Consider the following 20234-nt stretch of genomic DNA (forward strand, 5'->3'; position numbering starts at 1 on the left):
CGGCGCAGTATCGAGATACTGCTCGATCCAACGACAGTTTTTAAAATTGCTTTTACAGGGCTTCTGTACAGGTATTTGGAAAGGAAAGGTGTTGAGGGATATGGGTATGGGTATAATTCAAACAATGGAATTCGCTGTTATCACCAGTGTGGCATGGACAAGTCAGAATCAGGTTTATTATCACCGGATGTGACGTGAATTTGTTACATTTAGCAGCAGTTCAATGCAATACATAATCTAGCAGAAAAAAAATAATAATAAACAAATCAATTACATATATTGAATAGATTTTTAAAACGTGCAAAAACAGAAATACAGTATATTAAGAAAAAAGTCAGGTAGTGTCCAAAGATTCAATGTCCATTTAGGAATCGGATGGCAGAGAGGAAGAAGCTGTTTCTGAATCACTGAGTGTGTGTCTTCAGGCTTCTGTACCTCCTCCCTGATGGTAACAGTGAGAAAAGGGCATGTCCTGGGTGCTGGAGGTCCTTAATAATGGACGCTGCCTTTCTGAGACACCGCTCCCTGAAGATGTCCTGGGTACTTTGTAGGGTAGTGCCCAAGATGGAGCTGACTAGATTTACAACCCGTCTGCAGCTTCTTTGTGTCCTGTGCAGTCGCTCCTCCATACCAGACAGTGATGCAGCCTGTCAGAATGCTCTCCACTGTACATCTATAGAAGTTAGACCGGAGACCCAAATTCTGAATGGGACAGCAGAGACGAGAGCTGAATGGCCTACTTTTTCTAAAGTTGCAATTGTGGGAGACAGTTATACGCAGATAAGCTGCTATAGTTCTGCGTTACAATGCTAAACACTGTTCGAAAGTCTTTCATTTGTGGCGAATAAAGCTTTGAGAGATCCCGAAAGCCTGGTGACCCGAGTCAGCCTGTCGTTTCTCTTCCGGGAGTAGCGTGTCTCACGCATGCGCGGTATTGCAGGAGCGGTTACCATAGTGATAGGACCTCCGGAGTTCGAGGTAAAACTTGAAAACATTTTTGATGAAATGGGCGACCTGGTCTCGCGTCGTGCAGCGGGTAATCGGCCGGCGGGGACGGCGGGGACGGCGGGGACGGCGGCAGGTCGGACCTCGTCTGCACCTGGGCCCGGACTCTGTGGCGAGGCCTCGGTCTTTCCACGCGATCAGCAGTGTTAATTTCCGTTTACGTTTCCCCGCAGAAAGATAATACCTCCGCATCTTCGATCCCCGCAAAGCAAGATCCTTATCGGGAAGGAAACAGGACCTTCGGCCCACTGGGTCCGTGCTGTTCACCTACCGCTGAGATACAGTACAGTATAGGAGCAGAATTAGGCCATTTGGCCCATCAAGTCTGCTCCGTTGTTTCATTGTGGCGTACATTTCCCTCTCGACCCCAATCCCCTGCCTTCTCCCCGTAACCTTCACGCCCTGCCGAATCAATCGGTCAACCTCTGCCTTCACAGCCGTCTGTGGCAATTAATTCCACGGATTCACCACGGCCTTTCTAAAGAAATACCTCGCAGGGGTCACCAACCTTTTTTGCACCGCGGACCGGTTTAATATTGACAATATTCTTGCGGACTTGGGGGGGGGGTGTTTATAGGTGATAAATGAGCTATAAGTCACTTATAAGTGGCTAATACACTCAATTTTGTTTCTAAAAGGGTTTATCTAACAAATTTAATATTAAATGCACAGCGCATATTTTCCTTGCATGAATTTGGTGATAAGTCAATTATAAGTCAATAGCATCATAACATTTTAAGTAACGTTTGGATATTAAACACACAGCGCATATTTTCCTCGTATGAACATATAAATCATTGCAACACACCAATATCGCTGAATCAGTGGGAGCCCTGGGCTTGTTTCCCTGCAACAAGATGGTCCCATCAAGGGTGATGGGAGGCAGCGATACTCGAAGGGGGTTCCTTATGTCCAGTCTATTCCACAATTTAATTTTCGTTGCATTCATTGCAGAAAACCCCGCTTCGCAGAGATATGATGTTGGAAATGGAAGCAACTTTTTCAGTGCTTTCATGGCTATCTCAGGATATTCAGCCTTGACTTTGATTCAGAATGCCAGCAGAGATGTTATGTCAAACATACATTTCAGCCCACCGTCATTTGCAAGCTTGAGGAATTGATCATCTTCCCGTGCTGACATGGATGATTCACCGTGGACATTCACAAATGGGTCACGGACCCATTCCTTTGCACATTTGCGGTTGGGAAGTAACGCTTGAATTCTGGCGAAGATACATGATTGTGCACCAGCTGTGAGAAGGAAGGTACAGCCTTAGTCTCTCCCAAAATCCCAGCTAATGTTGGGAACATGTCAAATATGCTCCTGTCCACTCGCTGTCCCCACAGTTCCAGTTTGGCTTTGAAAGCAGACACTTAATCTGCCAACTTTAAAGACAGTTATAATTCTCCCCTGAAGTGACAAATTGAGTTCATTGAGCAGGTTGAAGATGTCACACAGATAAGCGAGTTTTGCTATCCACTCCTCGTCACTGAAGTGTGCTGCCAGTGGTGACTTTTTTCCTGAAAGAAATTTCTGCAGCTGCTCTCTTAACTCAAAAACCTTGGCCAGGGCTCTCCCCCTTGATAGCCACCTGACTTCAGTGTGTAAGAGAAAGCGTTTGTACTCTGCATCCATTTCCTCACAAAGCTGCTCAAACAGACGCGAGTTAAGGGCTTTTGCTTTGATGTGATTGGTAACTTCAACAACGTCACTAAACACGCTGTTAAGATCAGGTGACATTTTTCAGCTAGCCAGCATGTCCCTGTGTGTGACACAGTGTGTAGACTGGCATTCAGGAGCAACCTCTTTGACTCGGGTAGTGAAACCAGACAGCCGTCCAGTCATAGCTGCAGCCCCGTCTTGTGCATATTCCAACACAGAATGACCAGTCCAGTTTGCCTGACATGTAGTCATTCAAAGACTTGAATAGTTCTGCCCCAGTTGTGTTAGTTGGCAGCGGCAGTGCACACAACATATCCTCGTGCACACTGTCTTGAAATATATATCGCACATAAACCAGCAGCATTGCCTTGTTGTCAACATTGGTAGACTCGTCGACCTGGATAGCATACCATGGTGACTTGTTCAGCCGTTCCAACAGCTGTGCTTCGATGTCCTCCGCTATGTCATCGACTCTCCTTGAAACTGTGGTAGCTGAAAGAGAAACCTGTGCCATCTTGTTAGCTGCAGCTTCCCCCAACAGTTCACAGCACAAGTCCTTGGCAGCAGGCAGAATCAATTCTTCACCAACAGTGAAAGGCTTCTTAGCCTTAGCAATACGGCTAGCCACTAAGTACGATGCTCTCAGAGCGGCAGCATTTGTGGATGTGGTGGCTGTCCTGCTTGCTCATGTTTTTTCCACTCAGAAAACTCAGCGGGTTTGTCTTTAAGTGCAGGGTGCTTGGACTCAAGGTGCTGAAGCAGTTTTGAGGGCTTCATTGCCTCATTAGACAGCTTGTCTCCACATATCACACACAGGGGGCTTAGAGCGTGCGAGTCACCGGTCACATTAAAGTCATATTTTATGTAAGACTCATGTATTTTCTGTTGAAGGAAGCTTTTTTTTTGGCAGTCTCTGCCTCAACTGTCTCTGCGTTATCATCATTGTTAGGCCTTTTATGTCCCCTACCACCTCTTCCAAAGAAACTCTCAAGCAACGTTTGTCTTTTACTCATCGAGTAGTTGTAGGTTAATGACCGACTGATGACCTCGTGTACGTTCAAGTTCAACAGTGAGCGTGACAGGGAATGAGGAAAGATGCAGCTGACTCATCTGGTTTCATACCGCCAAATCATATCGTTTCCTCGCGGCCCGGTGGTTAGGGACTGCTCATCTAGTGGACGTCCCGTTATTCTGAGGCTGTGCCCTCTGGCTCTAGAATCCCCCACTTTAGGAAACATCGTCTGCACGTCCACTCTATAAAGGCCTTTCAATATTCGACAGTTTTCAATAAGATTCCCGAACCACCCCCCACCCCACCGCCCTAATTCTTCCAAATGCTGGTCAATACAGGCCCAGAGCCATCAAATACTCCTCATATGATATGATAGGCCTTTCAATCGCGGAATCATTTCCGTGAACCTGCTTTCAACCTCTCCGATGTCAGCACATCCTTTCTCAGGTAAGGGGCCCAAAACTGCTCACAATGCTCCCAGTGAGGCCTCACCAGTGCTTTCTAAAGCCTCAGCATTACCTTCTTCCTTTTATATTCTAGTCCTCTCAAAATGAATACTAACGTCACATTTCCCTTCCTCGCCACAGACTCATCCTGCAAATTAACCTTCAGGGAATCCTGCATGAGGAATCACAGGTCCCTTTGCACCTCTTTTTTTTTCCCATTTAGAAAATATTCGGTATGATATTGTGGCCATCACTGAGACGTGGCTAAAGGACGCCTGTCTCTGGGAGCTGAACATCCAAGGATACACAGTGTATCGCAAGGATAGGAAGGTAGGCAGAGGGGGAGGCGTGGCTTTATTGGTAAGAAATAATATCAAATCATTAGAAAGAGGTGACATAGGATCGGAAGGTGCAGAATCTTTATGGGTTGAGCTGAGAAATCGCAGGGGTAAAAGGACCCTGATGGCAGTTATTTATAGGCCTCCAAACAGCTGCAGGGATGTGGACTACAAATTACAACTGGAAATAGAAAAGGCTTGTCAGAAGGGCAGTGTTATGATAACTGTGGGGGATTTTAACATTCAAGTGGATTGGGAAAATCAGGTCGGCACTGGATCTCAAGAGAGAGAATTTGTAGAATGTCTGCGAGATGGCTTTTTAGAACAGCTTGTTGTTGAGCCCACTAGGGGATCGGCTGTACTGGATTGGGTATTGTGTAATGAACCGGAGGTGCTTAGATTGAGGTGAAGGAACCCTTAGGAGGCAGTGATCATAACATGATTGAGTTCACTGTGAAATTTGAAAAAGAGAAGCCGAAATCTGATGTGTCGGTATTTCAGTGGAGTAAAGGAAATTACAGTGGCATGAGAGAGGAACTGGCCAGAGTTTTACTGGAAAGGGACACTGGCGGGAAGGACGGCAGAGCAGCAGTGGCTGGAATTTATGTGAGAAGTGAGGAAGGTGCAAGACAGGTATATTCCAATAAAGAAGAAATTTTCTAATGGAAAAAGGATGCAACCATGGTTGACAAGAGAAGTCAAAGCCAAAGTTAAAGCAAAGGAGAGGGCATACAAGGAAGCAAAAATTAGTGGGAAGACAGGATTGGGAAGTTTTAAAAGCTTACAAAAGGAAGCTAAGAAGGTCATTAAGAGGGAAAAGATTAACTATGAAAGGAAGTTAGCAAATAATATCAAAGAGGATACTGAAAGCTTTTTCAAGTATATAAAGAGTAAAAGACAGGTGAGAGTAGATATAGGACCTATTGTCTCAGCTTGCTCCTGCTCCACCGAACTCGTTTCTGCATACCTCGACACGGTTTCAATCCCTTGTTCAATCCCTTCCGACCTATGTTCGTGACACTTCTCTCGCTCTTAAACTTTTCGATGATTTTAAGTTCCCTGGCCCCCACCACTTTACTTTCACCATGGATGTCCAGTCCCTATATACTTCCATCCCCCATCAGGAAGGTCTCAAAGCTCTATGCTTCTTTTTGGATTCCAGAGCTAATCAGTTCCCCTCTACCACCACTCTGCTCCGTCTAGCGGAATTAGTCCTTACTCTTAATAATCTCTCCTTTGGCTCCTCCCATTTCCTCCAAACTAAAGGTGTAGCTATGGGCACCCGTATGGGTCCTAGCTATGCCTGCCTTTTTGTTGGCTTTGTGGAACAATCTATGTTCCGTGCCTATTCTGGTATCTGTCCCCCACTTTCCCTTCACTACATCGACGACTGCATTGGTGCTGCTTCCTGCACACATGCAGAGCTCATTGACTTTATTAACTTTGCCTCCAACTTTCACCCTGCCCTCAAGTTTACCTGGTCCATTTCTGACACCTCCCTCCCCTTTCTAGATCTTTCTGTCTCTGTCTCTGGAAACAGCTTATCCACTGATGTCTACTATAAGCCTACTGACTCTCACAGCTATCTGGACTATTCCTCTTCTCACCCTGTCTCTTGCAAAAACGCCATCCCCTTCTCGCAATTCCTCCGTCTCCGCCGCATCTGCTCTCAGGATGAGGCCTTTCATTCTAGGACGAGGGAGATGTCTTCCTTTTTTAAAGAAATGGGCTTCCCTTCCTCCACTATCAACTCTGCTCTTAAACGCATCTCCCCCATTTCATGTACATCTGCTCTCACTCCATCCTCCCACCACCCCACTAGGAATAGGGTTCCCCTGGTCCTCACCTACCACCCCACCAGCCTCCGGGTCCAACATATTATTCTCCGTAACTTCCACCACCTCCAATGGGATCCCACCACTAAGCACATCTTTCCCTCCCCCCTCCCCCCGCATTCCGCAGGGATCGCTCCCTACGCAACTCCCTTGTCCATTCGTCCCCCCCATCCCTCCCCACTGATCTCTCTCTGGCACTTATCCATGTAAGCGGAACAAGTGCTACACATGCCCTTACACTTCCTCCCTTACCACCATTCAGGGCCCCAAACAGTCCTTCCAGGTGAGGCAACACTTCACCTGTTAGTCAGCTGGGTTGATATACTGCATCCAGTGCTCCCGATGTGGCCTTTTATATATTGGCGAGACCCGACGCAGACTGGGAGACCACTTTGCTGAACATCTACGCTCTGTCCGCCAAAGAAAGCAGGATCTCCCAGTGGCCACACATTTTAATTCCACATCCCATTCCCATTCTGACATGTCTATCCACGGCCTCCTCTACTGTAAAGATGAAGCCACACTCAGGTTGGAGGAACAACACCTTATATTCCATCTGGGTAGCCTCCAACCTGATGGCATGAACATCGACTTCTCTAATTTCCGCTAAGGCCCCACCTCCCTCTCGTACCCCATCTGTTACTCATTTTTATGCACACATTCTTTCTCTCACTCTCCTTTTTCTCCCTCTGTCCCTCTGAATATACCTCTTGCCCATCCTCTGGGTCACCCCCCCCCCGTCTTTCTTCCCGGACCTCCTGTCCCATGATCCTCTCGTATCCCCTTTTGCCTATCACCTGTCCAGCTCTTGGCTCCATCCCTCCCCCTCCTGTCTTCTCCTATCATTTTGCATCTCCCCCTCCCCCTCCAGCTTTCAAATCCCTTACTCACTCTTCCTTCAGTTAGTCCTGATGAAGGGTCTCGGCCTGAAACGTCGACTGCACCTCTTCCTAGTGATGCTGCCTGGCCTGCTGCGTTCACCAGCAACTTTTATGTGTGTTGAGTGAACTCGGCCTTTTCTCCTTGGAGTGACGGAGGATGAGAGGTGACCTGATAGAGGTGTACAGGATAATGAGAGGCATTGATCGCGTGGATAGTCAGAGGCTTTTTCAGAGTTGAAATGGCTAGCATGAGAGGGTATAGTTTTAAGGTGCTTGGAAGTAGGTACAGAGGAGATGTTAGGGGTCAGTTTTTTTACTCAGAGAGTGGTGAGTGTGTGGAATGGGCTGCCAGCGGCGGCGGTGGAGACGGATACAATAGGATCTTTTAAGAGACTCCTGGATGGATACACGGAGCTTAGAAAAATAGAAGTGGTTCTAAGATAGGGACATGTTCGGCACAACTTTGTGGGCTGAAGGGCCTGTGTTGTGCTGTAGGTTTTCTGTGTGATTTGATTGAGACACTGGCGCAGAACTGGCTCTGCGGCTGTGGCCTGCAACCATTGACACAGCGCTGAACTGACTGGCTCGGTGGCTGTCACTCCTGGACCGTCTGTGGTTTGATGTTTGATGCCCTGTGTGTTACTTGCTCACTTTTTGCTGTTTGTGAGATTTGTTCCTTTTTTTTTAAACATGTTGGGTGTTTGATGGTCTTTGTGGTGGTGGGGAGGGTCTTTAAACAGGTTCTATGGTGTTTCGTGGCTGCTTGCAGGAAGACGAATCGCAGGGTTGTGTACTGTATGCATACTTCGATAATAAATGTACTTTGAACTTGAAGTTGAAGTGCCAAGGAAGGGTTCTAGGAGAAGGAAGCTCCATATGAGGTGAACCAACTTAACAATATAATGTCTCTTCTTTCAACTTAAGAATAAAACAATAACAGGATGCAGAATTTAGTATAACAGATACAGAGAAAGTGCAGAGCAGGTAGACAATAAGGTACAAGATTATAACAGGATTGCCGGCTGGTGGCGTTCTGGCACCAGCGCCGAACTTTGGAGTGAAGGCTCCCGAGTTGGAATCCAGCCGGCTCCCTTGCACATTTTCCATCCGTGCTGGGTTGAGCATCGAGCTAGCAACTCGGCCTTGTAAAAATAAGAAAGCCTGCTGAAAAAAACCCCACTATCACAACAGCGTCCCGATGACTCCATTCGGAGTTAAGGGCTTTCTTCTTCTTCTTCTTATAACCAGATAGATTGTGAAGGGTTCACTTTACCATACTAGGAACCCACTTCAGGTGCTACAGTAGCGTAATAGTTGGTGCAATGCCATTACAGTCTGGGTCAGAGTTCAGTCTTAACATCCCTCTGTAAGGAGTTCCATACGTCCTCCCTGTGAATGCATGGGTTTCTTCCCACAGTCGAAAAACTTACCAGGTAGGTTAACTCAATATTGTAAATTGTCCTGTGATTAGGTTTGGGTTAAATCTGGTTTGCTGGGGGTTGCTGGGGCGGTGTGACTCAAAGGGCCAGAAAGGCCTACTCAACATTGTTTTGCAAAATAAAATAAAAATAAATTATATCCCAGGGATCAGCGGCGGGCTAGATGAGTGATGCTCCTTTTGTAAAGCTGCAAGGAATAATTAAAGTATTATAAAGAGGGAGATGTTTTAATCAGGGTAATGCCAGGATACAAGACACAACAATACAGCACAGATACAGGTTCCTGGGCCTAATTTCCTGTGTTCGGCTCATATCCTTCCAAACCCCCTTCCTCCATGTACCTATCCAAAGTTCAAAGTACATATTTGACACCGTATACATCCCTGAGATTTGTTATCTTGTGGACTTCCACAGTAAATACAAGAAACAATAAAAAAATTTGAAAAGAACACACGCAAGATGGACAACCAATGAGCAAAAGGCAACAAACTGCAAATAAAAAAAGCAAAATAATAATAATAAATAAATAGGCAATAAATATTGAGAACATGAGATGAAAATTCCTTGAAAGTGAGTCCATAGGTTGTAGGCACAGTTCAGTGAGGGGCGAATGAAGTAATCCCTCTGGTTCAAGAGCCTGATGGTTGAGGGATAGTAACTGTTCCTGAATCTGGTGATGGCAAGTCCTGAGACCCCTGTCAACACACACAAAATGCTGGAGCAACTCAGCAGACCAGGCAGCATCTATGGAAAAGAGTATAGTTGACATTTCAGGTCTCGGCCCGAGACGTCAACTATACTCTTTTTCATAGACGCTGCCGGGCCTGCTGAGTTGCTCCAGCATTCTGTGTGTGTTGCTTGGATTTCCAGCATCTGCAGCTTTTCTCTTGTTCTTGAGGCTCCTGTAGCTTCTTCCTGATGGAAGCAGGAAGTCCAAGTGCTTCTTAAAAGATACTGTTGTATATGCTTCAATTACTTCCACAGGCAGCTCACTCCATTTACTCACCACCCTCTGCATGAAGAATTTACCCCTCAGGTCTCTTTTAAATCTTTCCCCTCTCTCTGCCCCATGGTTTTGGCCTCTCTATCCTGGGGAAAAGATTGTTACCATCCATTTTATCTCTGCCTCTCATAGCTTTAAAAGTTTCTGTAAAGCTATCCCCTCCTACATTCCAAGGAATAAAGCCCTAGCCTCTCCTTATAATTAAAGTCTTCTTGTGCTGGCATTTTAACCATGTCTTTTCATTTTAATCATGTCTTTCCCATAATGGTTTGACCAAAACTGTACATTGTATACAATGTCAATGAGCTTGAAAGAGTATGGAGACAATTGACGAGGATGTTGCTGGGACTTCAGGCCCTAAGTTACAGGAAAACTGGCTTCTCCCACTGATGTTGGGTGAGACTACAACTAGAGCTCACAGGTTAAGAGAGTAAGGTAAAAGGAACATGAGGGGGAACTTCTTCACTCAGAAGGTGGTGAGTGTGGAATGAACTGCTAGTGGAAGTGGTGGAGGGGGATTCGATTTCAGTAAGTTTGGATAAGCACAGGGGTGGGAGGGGTATGGAGGCCCTTGGTCCGGGTGTGTCTAGGACCAGGCGAAATAGCAGTTTGGCATGAACTACATGGGCCAAAGGGCCTATTTCTGCACTTTGGCTGTATACAATCAAAGCGATTGTACACCGCTGGTCGGAGGCTCGAAGTTTTCGGACGGACCCAGAGTCTGCTGCGGTCAGGTGTTTACAATGATGCTGCATCGGCAAGTTGGCGGCGCTTGGAGGTTCATGGCAGGGAGAGTTTCTCCCTTCTGCCGCCTGCGTGAGATGATGAATCTGCCAGGACTTTTGAGACTATTTTTTACCGTGCCCATGGTCTGCTCTTTATCAAATTACGGTATTGTTTTGCACAGTTGTAACTATATGTTATAATTATGTGGTTTTGTCAGTTTTAGTCTTGGTTTGTCCTGTGTTTTCTTGTGATATCATTCTGGAAGAACGTTGTATCATTTTTTAATGCATGCATTTCTAAATGACAATAAATGAGGACTGAGTGTCCTCATAATCTAATGACTCCGAGTGTGGCCTCACCACAGTTCTCCTTCACTTCCTTGTACAGGGGTGGGTGACCATGGCCACGGACCAGATATCAGGTGCAGTCACCTTGTTCGAGAAGAAGAAGAGCGGAACTGTGTATCGTATACCTTCCCTCCTGTACCTCGAGAGAGATGCAGTCTTTTTAGCATTTGCCGAGAAGCGAAATTCATCCAGTGATGTGAATGCAAAGAGTCTGGTGCTGCGGCGAGGAACGTTTTACGATGGAACAGTGAAGGTTGGTGCTGGTTCCTTGAGAGCATGATTCTGACTGGGTCATGACCTCTGCTGCTGCCTGTGGAGTCTGCACGTCCTCCCTATGACCACGTGTGTTCCTCCAGGAGCTCCTGTTTCTTCCCACAATCTAAAGTGGTTTATTGGCAGCTGTAAATTGTTTGTAGAATCTGGGTAAATGGGAATATGAGAAGGGTAAAATGGAATGAGCAGAAGTGAGGGTGTCACAGTAACGTAGGGATAAGCTTAACACTTTATATAGGGCCAGTGATTACTGATCAGGGTTCAATTCCGGCTGCAGTCTACTCCATGTCCAGCACATAATTCTCCGTAATTTCCGCCTTCTCCAATGGGATCCCACCAAGCACATCTTTCCCCCACCCCCCCAGCTTTCTGCTTTCCGCAGGGATCGCTCCTTATAAGACTCCCTTGTCCATTCATCCCTTCCCACTGATCTCCCTCCTGGTACTTATCCTTGAAAGTGGAACAAGTGCCACACCTGTCCCTACTCTTCCTTGCTCACTACCATTCAGGGCCCTGCAGTCCTTCAGGTAAAGCAACAATTCACCTGTGAGTCTTCTGGGATCAACTACCGTATCTGGTGCTCCTGGTGTGGCCTCCTGTATATTGATGAGACCCGATGTAAATTGGGAGACTGCTTCGCCAAGCACCTATGCTCTGTCTGCCAGAAAAGGCGAGATCTCCCGGTGGCCACCCATTTCAATTTTACTTCCCACTCCCATTCCAACATGTCCTCTACTGTCGCAATGAGGCCACACTCAGGTTGGAGGAGCAACACTTTACATTCCATCTGGGCAGCCTTCAACCTGATGGCATGAACATTGACTTCTCAAACTACTGGTAATTGCTTTCCCCGCCACCCCACCCCCACCATTCCCATCCCTTTTCCCTCTCTCACCTCATATCTTTACCTGCCTTTAACCTCCCTCTAGTGCTCCTCCCCCTTCCCTTTCTTCCATGGTTTTCTTCCCTCTCCAATCAGACTCCCTCTTCTCCAGCTCTTCATTTCACTTCCTCACTCAGTTTCACCTATCACCTACCACCTTGTACTTCCTCATCCTCTATGTTCTTGCTCGCTCTTTTTTACCAGTCCTGCTGAAGGGTGTCGACCCGAAACATTGACTTTACTCTTTTCCACAGATGCTGCCTGGCCTGCTGAATTCCTCTAGCATGTTGTGTGTGTTGCTTGATTTCTAGCATCTGCAGATTTTCTCTTGTTCAAAGTGTGAAGTGATTCACTTTGGAAGGTCAAATTTGAAGGCAAGATATAAAGTTAATGGCAGGATTCTTAAAAGTGTAGAGAGGCAGGGGAATCTTTGAGTTCACACTCATAGAGCCCTTAAAATTGTCAGGTATGTTGATAGGTTGGTTCTGAAGGTGTATGGTATGTTGGCCTTCATTAGTTGGGGGATTGAGCTCAAGAGCAGTGAGGTAATGTTGCAGATCTAGACCACACTTGGGAGTATTGTGTTCAGTTGTGGTCCCTTCGTTACAGAGTGAATGTGGAAGCTGTAGACAAAGTGCAGAGGAGGTTTTCCAGGATGCTGCTCGGATGACAGAGCATTTGGAAAGTCTTGTGAGGACAGGTTGAAGGAGCTGGAGGTTTTCTCTTTGGAGTAAAGAAGGACGAGAGATGATTTGAAAGCAGTGTACAACATGATAACAGTGGACAGCTCTTGGGTGGAAATGGCTAATACAAGGGGGCATAATGGTTGAGGGGTGGGAATCAAATTAAAGAGGCTAGGCGTGAGGAGGTTAGTTCACAACAGGGGGATGGGAACCAGTGCAGAGAGACAGAGGGGTGTAAAGTGAGGGTAGAAGCAAAAAGTACAAAGGAGAAAAGTAAAAGTGGCAGGCCGACAAATCCAGGGCAAGCATTAAAAAGGGCCACTTTTCAACATAATTGTATAAGGGCTAAGAGAGTTGTAAAAGAGCGCCTGAAGGCTTTATGTGTCAATGCAAGGAGCATTCGTAATAAGGTGGATGAATTGAAAGTGCAGATTGTTATTAATGATTCAATATTCAGGAGGGATAGACATGAAGGAAGGGGAGGTGGGGTGGCGTTGCTGGTTAAGGAAGAGATTAACGCAATAGAAAGGAAAGACATAAGCCGGGAAGATGTGGAATCGATATGGGTAGAGCTGCGTAACACTAAGGGGGAAGAAGACGCTGGTGGGAGTTGTGTACAGGCCACCTAACAGTAGTAGTGAGGTCGGAGATGGTATTAAACAGGAAATTAGAAATGTGTGCAATAAAGGAACAGCAGTTATAATGGGTGACTTCAATCTACATGTAGATTGGGTGAACCAAATTGGTAAGGGTGCTGAGGAAGAGGATTTCTTGGAATGTATGCGGGATGGTTTTTTGAACCAACATGTCGAGGAACCAACTAGAGAGCAGGCTATTCTGGACTGGGTTTTGAGCAATGAGGAAGGGTTAATTAGCAATCTTGTCGTGAGAGGCCCCTTGGGTAAGAGCGACCATAATATGGTGGAATTCTCCATTAAGATGGAGAGTGACATAGTTAATTCAGAAACAAAGGTTCTGAACTTAAAGAGGGGTAACTTTGAAGGTATGAGACATGAATTAGCTAAGATAGACTGGCAAATGACACTTCAAGGATTGACGGTGGATATGCAATGGCAAGCATTTAAAGGTTGCATGGATGAACTACAACAATTGTTCATCCCAGTTTGGCAAAAGAATAAATCAAGGAAGGTAGTGCACCCGTGGCTGACAAGAGAAATTAGGGATAGTATCAATTCCAAAGAAGAAGCATACAAATTAGCCAGAGAAAGTGGCTCACCTGAGGACTGGGAGAAATTCAGAGTTCAGCAGAGGAGGACAAAGGGCTTAATTAGGAAGGGGAAAAAAGATTATGAGAGAAAACTGGCGGGGAACATAAAAACGGACTGTAAAAGCTTTTATAGATATGTAAAAAGGAAAAGACTGGTAAAGACAAATGTAGGTCCCCTGCAGACAGAAACAGGTGAATTGATTATGGGGAGCAAGGACATGGCAGACCAATTGAATAATTACTTTGGTTCTGTCTTCACTAAGGAGGACATAAATAATCTTCCAGAAATAGTAAGGGACAGAGGGTCCAGTGAGATGGAGGAACTGAGCGAAATACATGTTAGTAGGGAAGTGGTGTTAGGTAAATTGAAGGGATTGAAGGCAGATAAATCCCCAGGGCCAGATGGTCTGCATCCTAGAGTGCTTAAGGAAGTAGCCCAAGAAATAGTGGATGCATTAGTGATAATTTTTCAAAACTCGTTAGATTCCACACAGGAGATTAGTATGCAAACTTAAAGCACACGGTATTGGGGGTAAGGTATTGGTGTGGGTGGAGAATTGGTTAGCAGACAGGAAGCAAAGAGTGGGAATAAACGAGACCTTTTCAGAATGGCAGGCGGTGACTAGTGGGGTACCGCAAGGCTCAGTGCTGGGACCCCAGTTGTTTACAATATATATTAATGACTTGGATGAGGGAATTAAATGCAGCATCTCCAAGTTTGCAAATGACACGAAGCTGGGTGGCAGTGTTAGCAGTGAGGAGGATGCTAAGAGGATGCAGGGTGACTTGGATAGGTTGGGTGAGTGGGCAAATTCATGGCAGATGCAATTTAATGTGGATAAATGTGAAGTTATCCACTTTGATGGCAAAAATAGGAAAACAGATTATTATCTGAATGGTGGCCGATTAGGAAAAGGGGAGGTGCAACGAGACCTGGGTGTCATTATACACCAGTCATTGAAAGTGGGCATGCAGGTACAGCAGGCGGTGAAAAAGGCGAATGGTATGCTGGCATTTATAGTGAGAGGATTCGAGTACAGGAGCAGGGAGGTACTACTGCAGTTGTACAAGGCCTTGGTGAGACCACACCTGGAGTATTGTGTGCAGTTTTGGTCCCCTAATCTGAGGAAAGACATCTTTGCCATAGAGGGAGTACAAAGAAGGTTCACCAGATTGATTCCTGGGATGGCAGAACTTTCATATGAAGAAAGACTGGATGAACTGGGCTTGTACTCGTTGGAATTTAGAAGATTGAGGGTGGATCTGATTGAAACGTATAAGATCCTAAAGGGATTGGACAGGCTAGATGCAGGAAGATTGTTCCCGATGTTGGGGAAGTCCAGAACGAGGGGTCACAGTTTGAGGATAGAGGGGAAGCCTTTTAGGACCGAGATTAGGAAAAACTTCTTCACACAGAGAGTGGTGAATCTGTGGAATTCTCTGCCACAGGAAACTGTTGAGGCCAGTTCATTGGCTATGTTTAAGAGGGAGTTAGATATGGCCCTTGTGGCTACGGGGGTCAGGGGGTATGGAGGGAAGGCTGGGGCGGGGTTCTGAGTTGGATGATCAGCCATGATCATAATAAATGGTGGTGCAGGCTCGAAGGGCTGAATGGCCTACTCCTGCACCTATTTTCTATGTTTCTATAATGTTAGGGTAAGCAACAGGAATTCTGCAGATGCTGGAAATTCAAGCAACACACATCAAAGTTGCTGGTGAACGCAGCAGGCCAGGCAGCTTCTCTAGGAAGAGGCACAGTCGACGTTTCAGGCCGAGATCCCTCGTCAGGACTAACTGAAGGAAGAGTTAGTAAGGGATTTGAAAGTCTCTTACTCACTCTTCCTTCAGTTAGTCCTGGCGAAGGGTCTCAGCTGGAAACGTCGACTGTACCTCTTCCTAGAGATGCTGCCTGGCCTGCTGCGTTCACCAGCAACTTTGATAATATTAGGTGACTAACTGGAGGAAAGTATAGGGGATGTTTTGGTAGGTTTATTTTTACACACAGAGTGGTGGGTGTGGAACGCCCTGCCAGGAGCGGTGGCAGAGGCAGATGCATTAAGGACATTGAAGAAACTCTTATTTCGGCACATGGATGAAAGAGAAATGGAGGGCTATGTGGGTGGGAAATGTTAGATTGGTCTAGAAGTAGGTTAAATGGTCAGCACAACATTGTGGGCTAAAGGGCCTGTACTGTGCTGTAATGTTCTATGATACAGAGAGTGTGCATTATTGAACAGGACTGTGGCACGGTATGATTTGTTGATCTGTATCCTATAGCTGAACCCTTTCACCAAATTCCCACCGCACAGTCTGACCCTCTCTGTTCACTCTGCACATTGATTGGCATGTTCCCTGTTTCCAGTGGGAAGACGAGGTCAAGCTGGAGGCGGCCAGCTTGGCAGGCTACCGCTCCATGAACCCATGTCCCGTGTACGAGCGCCAGGGAGGGAAGGTCTACCTCTTCTTCAACTGCATTGTGGATGGGGTATCGGAATGGCAACAGGTATGGAGGAGGAAGAACGCTGCCAGGCTCTGCTACGTGCTGAGCCAGGATGCCGGGCTGAGCTGGAGTGGCCCCTGGGACGTGACGGAGAAAGTGATCGGACATCGGATCCGCCACTGGGCCACGTTCTCAGTGGGGCCAGGCCACGGTGTGCAGACAGAGGGTGGCACGCTGGTCATCCCCGCCTACGCATACATGGTCTGGCAACGGTGCTGCCTCCTGCCAGCCTGCCTCTCCACCCACCCGCACCCCTTTTACTTCTACAGCGAGGATGGTGGGGTGAACTGGGCAGTGGGGGAGCCCCTGACCAAGTACCGAGGGGTGGAGTGCGAAATGGCTGAGATCACCATTGCCAACCACAACCGTGTTCTGTACTGTAATTCCCGGACAAGTGGCCAGGGCCGGGTGGAGGCCATCAGCCTGGAGCCCGGGTACTTCGAGATTGCCCGCCTGGACAAGGGTCTGCCCGAGAGCAAGGGTGGCTGCCAGGGCAGCGTGGCGAGCTTCCCCACACCCAATGGGCTAAATGGCAGTCAATCTGCCGCAGGGGATGGCTTGTCCTGGCTCCTGTATACACACCCGTGTGGCGAGCGCAAATTCTTTTGGCACTGCCACAACCGCACCAACCTGGGCATCTTCCTGAACACCAGCCCCCTCCGGAGAGGGCATTGGCATGGTCCCTGGGTCATCCAGGCGGGACCGTGTGGCTACTCAGACCTCGCCTATGTCCATGGTGCCCGCAGCTTCGCCTGCCTGTATGAGTGTGGCACATGTGACTCCTGGGAGCAGATCACATTCTGTCTCTTCACTGTCAGTGACGTGATGAAGAACATCATTGTGTAATACAGCATGAAAACAGGCCAACCACAACACCCTCCCTGCTCATCTCAGTTGTCCATGTCCAGCTCATAACCCTGCAAGTCCCTATCTAAATGTCTCTGAAATGTTCCAATTATACCACCTCGGCCACTTCCTCTGGCAGTTTGTTCCCAGTTCTCACTAAACAAGTTACAGTACCTCTCAGCTCCCTTTTAAATCTCTTCCCTCTTGTACCCATACCTTCTAGTTTTGGACTAGAGAAAAGTCTATGACTGTTCACCTTCTCCATATTCCTACGGTTTTATAAACTTCTGAGGTCACCTCTCATTCCCCTAGGCTCCAGTGAATATAGGAACAGCATGGCAAACTTGACCCTACAACTCAGCCTCTCTAGTCCAGGCAACATCCTCAAAAATCTCGTCTACACCCTCTCCAGTTTGACCTTTCCTACAACGGGGTGACCAAACTGTATATAATACTCCAAGTATGGCTTCACCGACAATCTGTATAACTACAATATGACGTGCGTATTCCTGGTCTCGATGCCCTGACTGATAAAGACCAGCATGTTGAACACCTTCACTTCCCTGTCTACTTGCATGGCCGTTTTCAGCAAACTGTGCACTTGTACTCCCGGATCCTTCTGTTCAACAACACATGTTGGGGCCCTGCCATTCGCAGTATAGCTCTACGTAGGTTTGAATGTACAAAATCATCTAAGGCACATCAGTGACCCAGCAAAAAGGAGGCAACACTTTCATTGTCTTCCAGATGGGCCACTGTAATTACCTCTTCAATGCATGCATATGTGAGAGCTTCAATGTATACGTACACAAGTATTGCTGCAGGATGCAGTCAGATCTAGCCTCTCCTGCTTTTTATTATTTCATTTAGAGATACACCATGCGCTTTGTTAAAATGATAGGCTCGCTGATCCCACTCGAAGAGGCAGAAAGACATAAACTCCAATTATCTACTTAGAACTACAAAACTACCTTTATTAGAACACAACAAAACAAAACAAGCATTAACATACTTATCTCAGTATGCTCAGGACCCTCTCACTGCAGCACCCCTCCCATTCAATCCACTACACTGTTCAAGACCAGCCCATCAGCGAGATCTGAAGAACTATCCCCAAGCCCCCCCAAACGCTGTAGTTTATACCCTTTCCACTGATACGAAACGCTGAAAGAACTGAACTAGTACATAGCACCATTTCAAACCAGAGAACTGGAACCAGTCAGCAGGTGGTGGGGTGGAGGTACACCTCTACCAAAGGAGGCGTAAGGCACTCCTCCCCTCCACTAGCCTGCAGAGCACCCTTGGGCAGGTGTAGTACCTGCTTAGCTCCGTCACCCCCCTCTGATCAGGGTCATGCAAAGCCATGGAAACAGGTGGTGGATGGTCGTACGAGCAGCCGGTGCATATCACAAGTCTTGGTTGTGCCACCACTGACACCAGGCAGACAATCTCTGAGGAGCATTGATAATGGCTGGGGTCACCTGTCTTGTAAAGACACTGCCCAGAAGGCAATAGTAAATAACTTCTGAAAAAAATTGCCAAGAAGAATGAAGGTCATGAAAAGACTGCAATCACCTACATCATACGACACAACACGTAATGTAATGAATGAACAACACCTATCACCGTTCTTCACAAGTCCCACCCGAGTTCAGCTAACTTTCATGTTCCCCACAGTGTGGATTCTCATGGTGTACTCCAAGGGACGTAACCACGACTCCTGCAGCTATTTCTGTTACATTCACAGTGGTGGTGAGACATTTGACAAGCATAAAGATTAACCTTTACACTACAGCACTTTAACAGGCCCTTCAGGACCACAAACATGCATTGCCTAATTACATCCATGTGACCAATTAACCCACTAACCTGTACGTCTTTGGGATATGGGAGGAAACCCACGCAGTTACAAGGGGAACGAGCTTTTTTCCCATTTCATGCATTCCTCCAGAAGGTAGTGGATACGGCCCAGTCCATCACAGGCAAAACCACTGAGCACATCTACAAGGAGTGCTGTCACAGGAAAGCAGCACCTATCAAGGATCCTGGACACCCAGGTCACGCTCTCTTCTCACTGCTGCCATCAGGAAGATGATACAGGACGGGAGTCTCAAAACCTACTTCACCAGGTTCAGGAACAGTTATTACCTGTCAACCATCAGGCTCTCGAACCAGAATGAATAGCTTCACTCACTCCATCACTGAACTGATCCCACATCTCTGGACTCACTTTCGAGGACTCTTCAGCTCACATTCTTGATGTTTATTATGGTTTTCTTTTCGTATTTGCAGAGTTTGTTGTCTTTTGCACACTGGCTGATCACCCTGCTGGTGCAGTCTTTCACTGATTTTGTCACAGTTATTGGACTTATTGAATATGTCTGCAAGAAAATGAATTTCAGGGTTGTATACGGTAACATATATGTACTTTGATAATAAATTTACTTTAAACTTTTTAAACTCAGAAAGAAGTGGTCTCAATGGCCCCCAGTTGTCTGCTCTGCCCATTTGGGGTCACACATTGGGATTGTCTGGTCAGTATTGCCACTTTCACCAAGAAACAGGTGTCTGTCCATCGCTCATTCTCCCTCTGTTTTGTTGTGCAAGGGGAGGGTGTTTGGGGTTGATGCTCTGTTGTGTTATGTTAGTTTTTTGCGTGGGGCATGGTTGTTTTCTTGGGAGGGGGGTCAATGTTCCTGTTCTGTTTTGTGTCAGGGAAGGGGGTTGATGATCAGGATGCCATTCTTTTTTGGTATGGTGGGGGGGTGTGGTGTTTTTCTCTGAACAACTTTCATGTCTTCCTTTATTTCGTGTCTATCTGGCGAATGCAAATTTCAGAGTTGTATATGGATATAGGCTGTGATAATAGAAACATAGAAAACTTACAGCACAATACAGGCCCTTTGGCCCACAAAGCTGTGCCGAACATGCCCTGACCTTCGAACTACCTAGGCTTACCCATAGCCCTCTATTTTCCTAAGCTCCATATATCCATCCAGGAATCTCTTAAAAGACCCTATCGTTTCCGTCTCCACCACTGCCGCCGGCAGCCTATTCCACGCACTCACCACTCTCTGTATAAAAAAAACTTACCCCTGGCATCTCCTCTGTACCTACTACCAAGCA

At 46.7% G+C, this 20234-nt stretch overlaps 1 protein-coding gene across 7 annotated transcripts; it reads left to right on the forward strand.

Annotated features, from left to right (window-relative positions):
- The first annotated feature begins 165 nt into the window (after nt 1-165).
- On the forward strand, nt 166-19590 carry LOC134349831 (sialidase-3-like). Of its 7 annotated transcripts, XM_063054761.1 has the most exons (6): nt 960-978; nt 1179-1257; nt 1960-2270; nt 4350-4456; nt 10736-10948; nt 16125-19589. In XM_063054761.1, the coding sequence occupies exons 5-6, from the start codon at nt 10748-10750 to the stop codon at nt 17106-17108; spliced, it is 1185 nt and encodes a 394-aa protein (XP_062910831.1). In that variant the 5' UTR covers nt 960-978; nt 1179-1257; nt 1960-2270; nt 4350-4456; nt 10736-10747; the 3' UTR covers nt 17109-19589. The 7 variants fall into 7 exon arrangements, with proteins under 7 accessions (XP_062910828.1, XP_062910829.1, XP_062910830.1 ...); XM_063054758.1 differs by lacking the exon at nt 1960-2270 and having other exon boundaries at nt 166-978; nt 16125-19590; XM_063054762.1 differs by lacking the exon at nt 1179-1257 and having other exon boundaries at nt 947-978.
- The last annotated feature ends 644 nt before the right edge of the window (nt 19591-20234 follow it).

This window comes from Mobula hypostoma, chromosome 7 (assembly GCF_963921235.1).
Source record: "Mobula hypostoma chromosome 7, sMobHyp1.1, whole genome shotgun sequence".
NCBI classification, from domain to species: Eukaryota; Metazoa; Chordata; class Chondrichthyes; order Myliobatiformes; family Myliobatidae; genus Mobula; species Mobula hypostoma.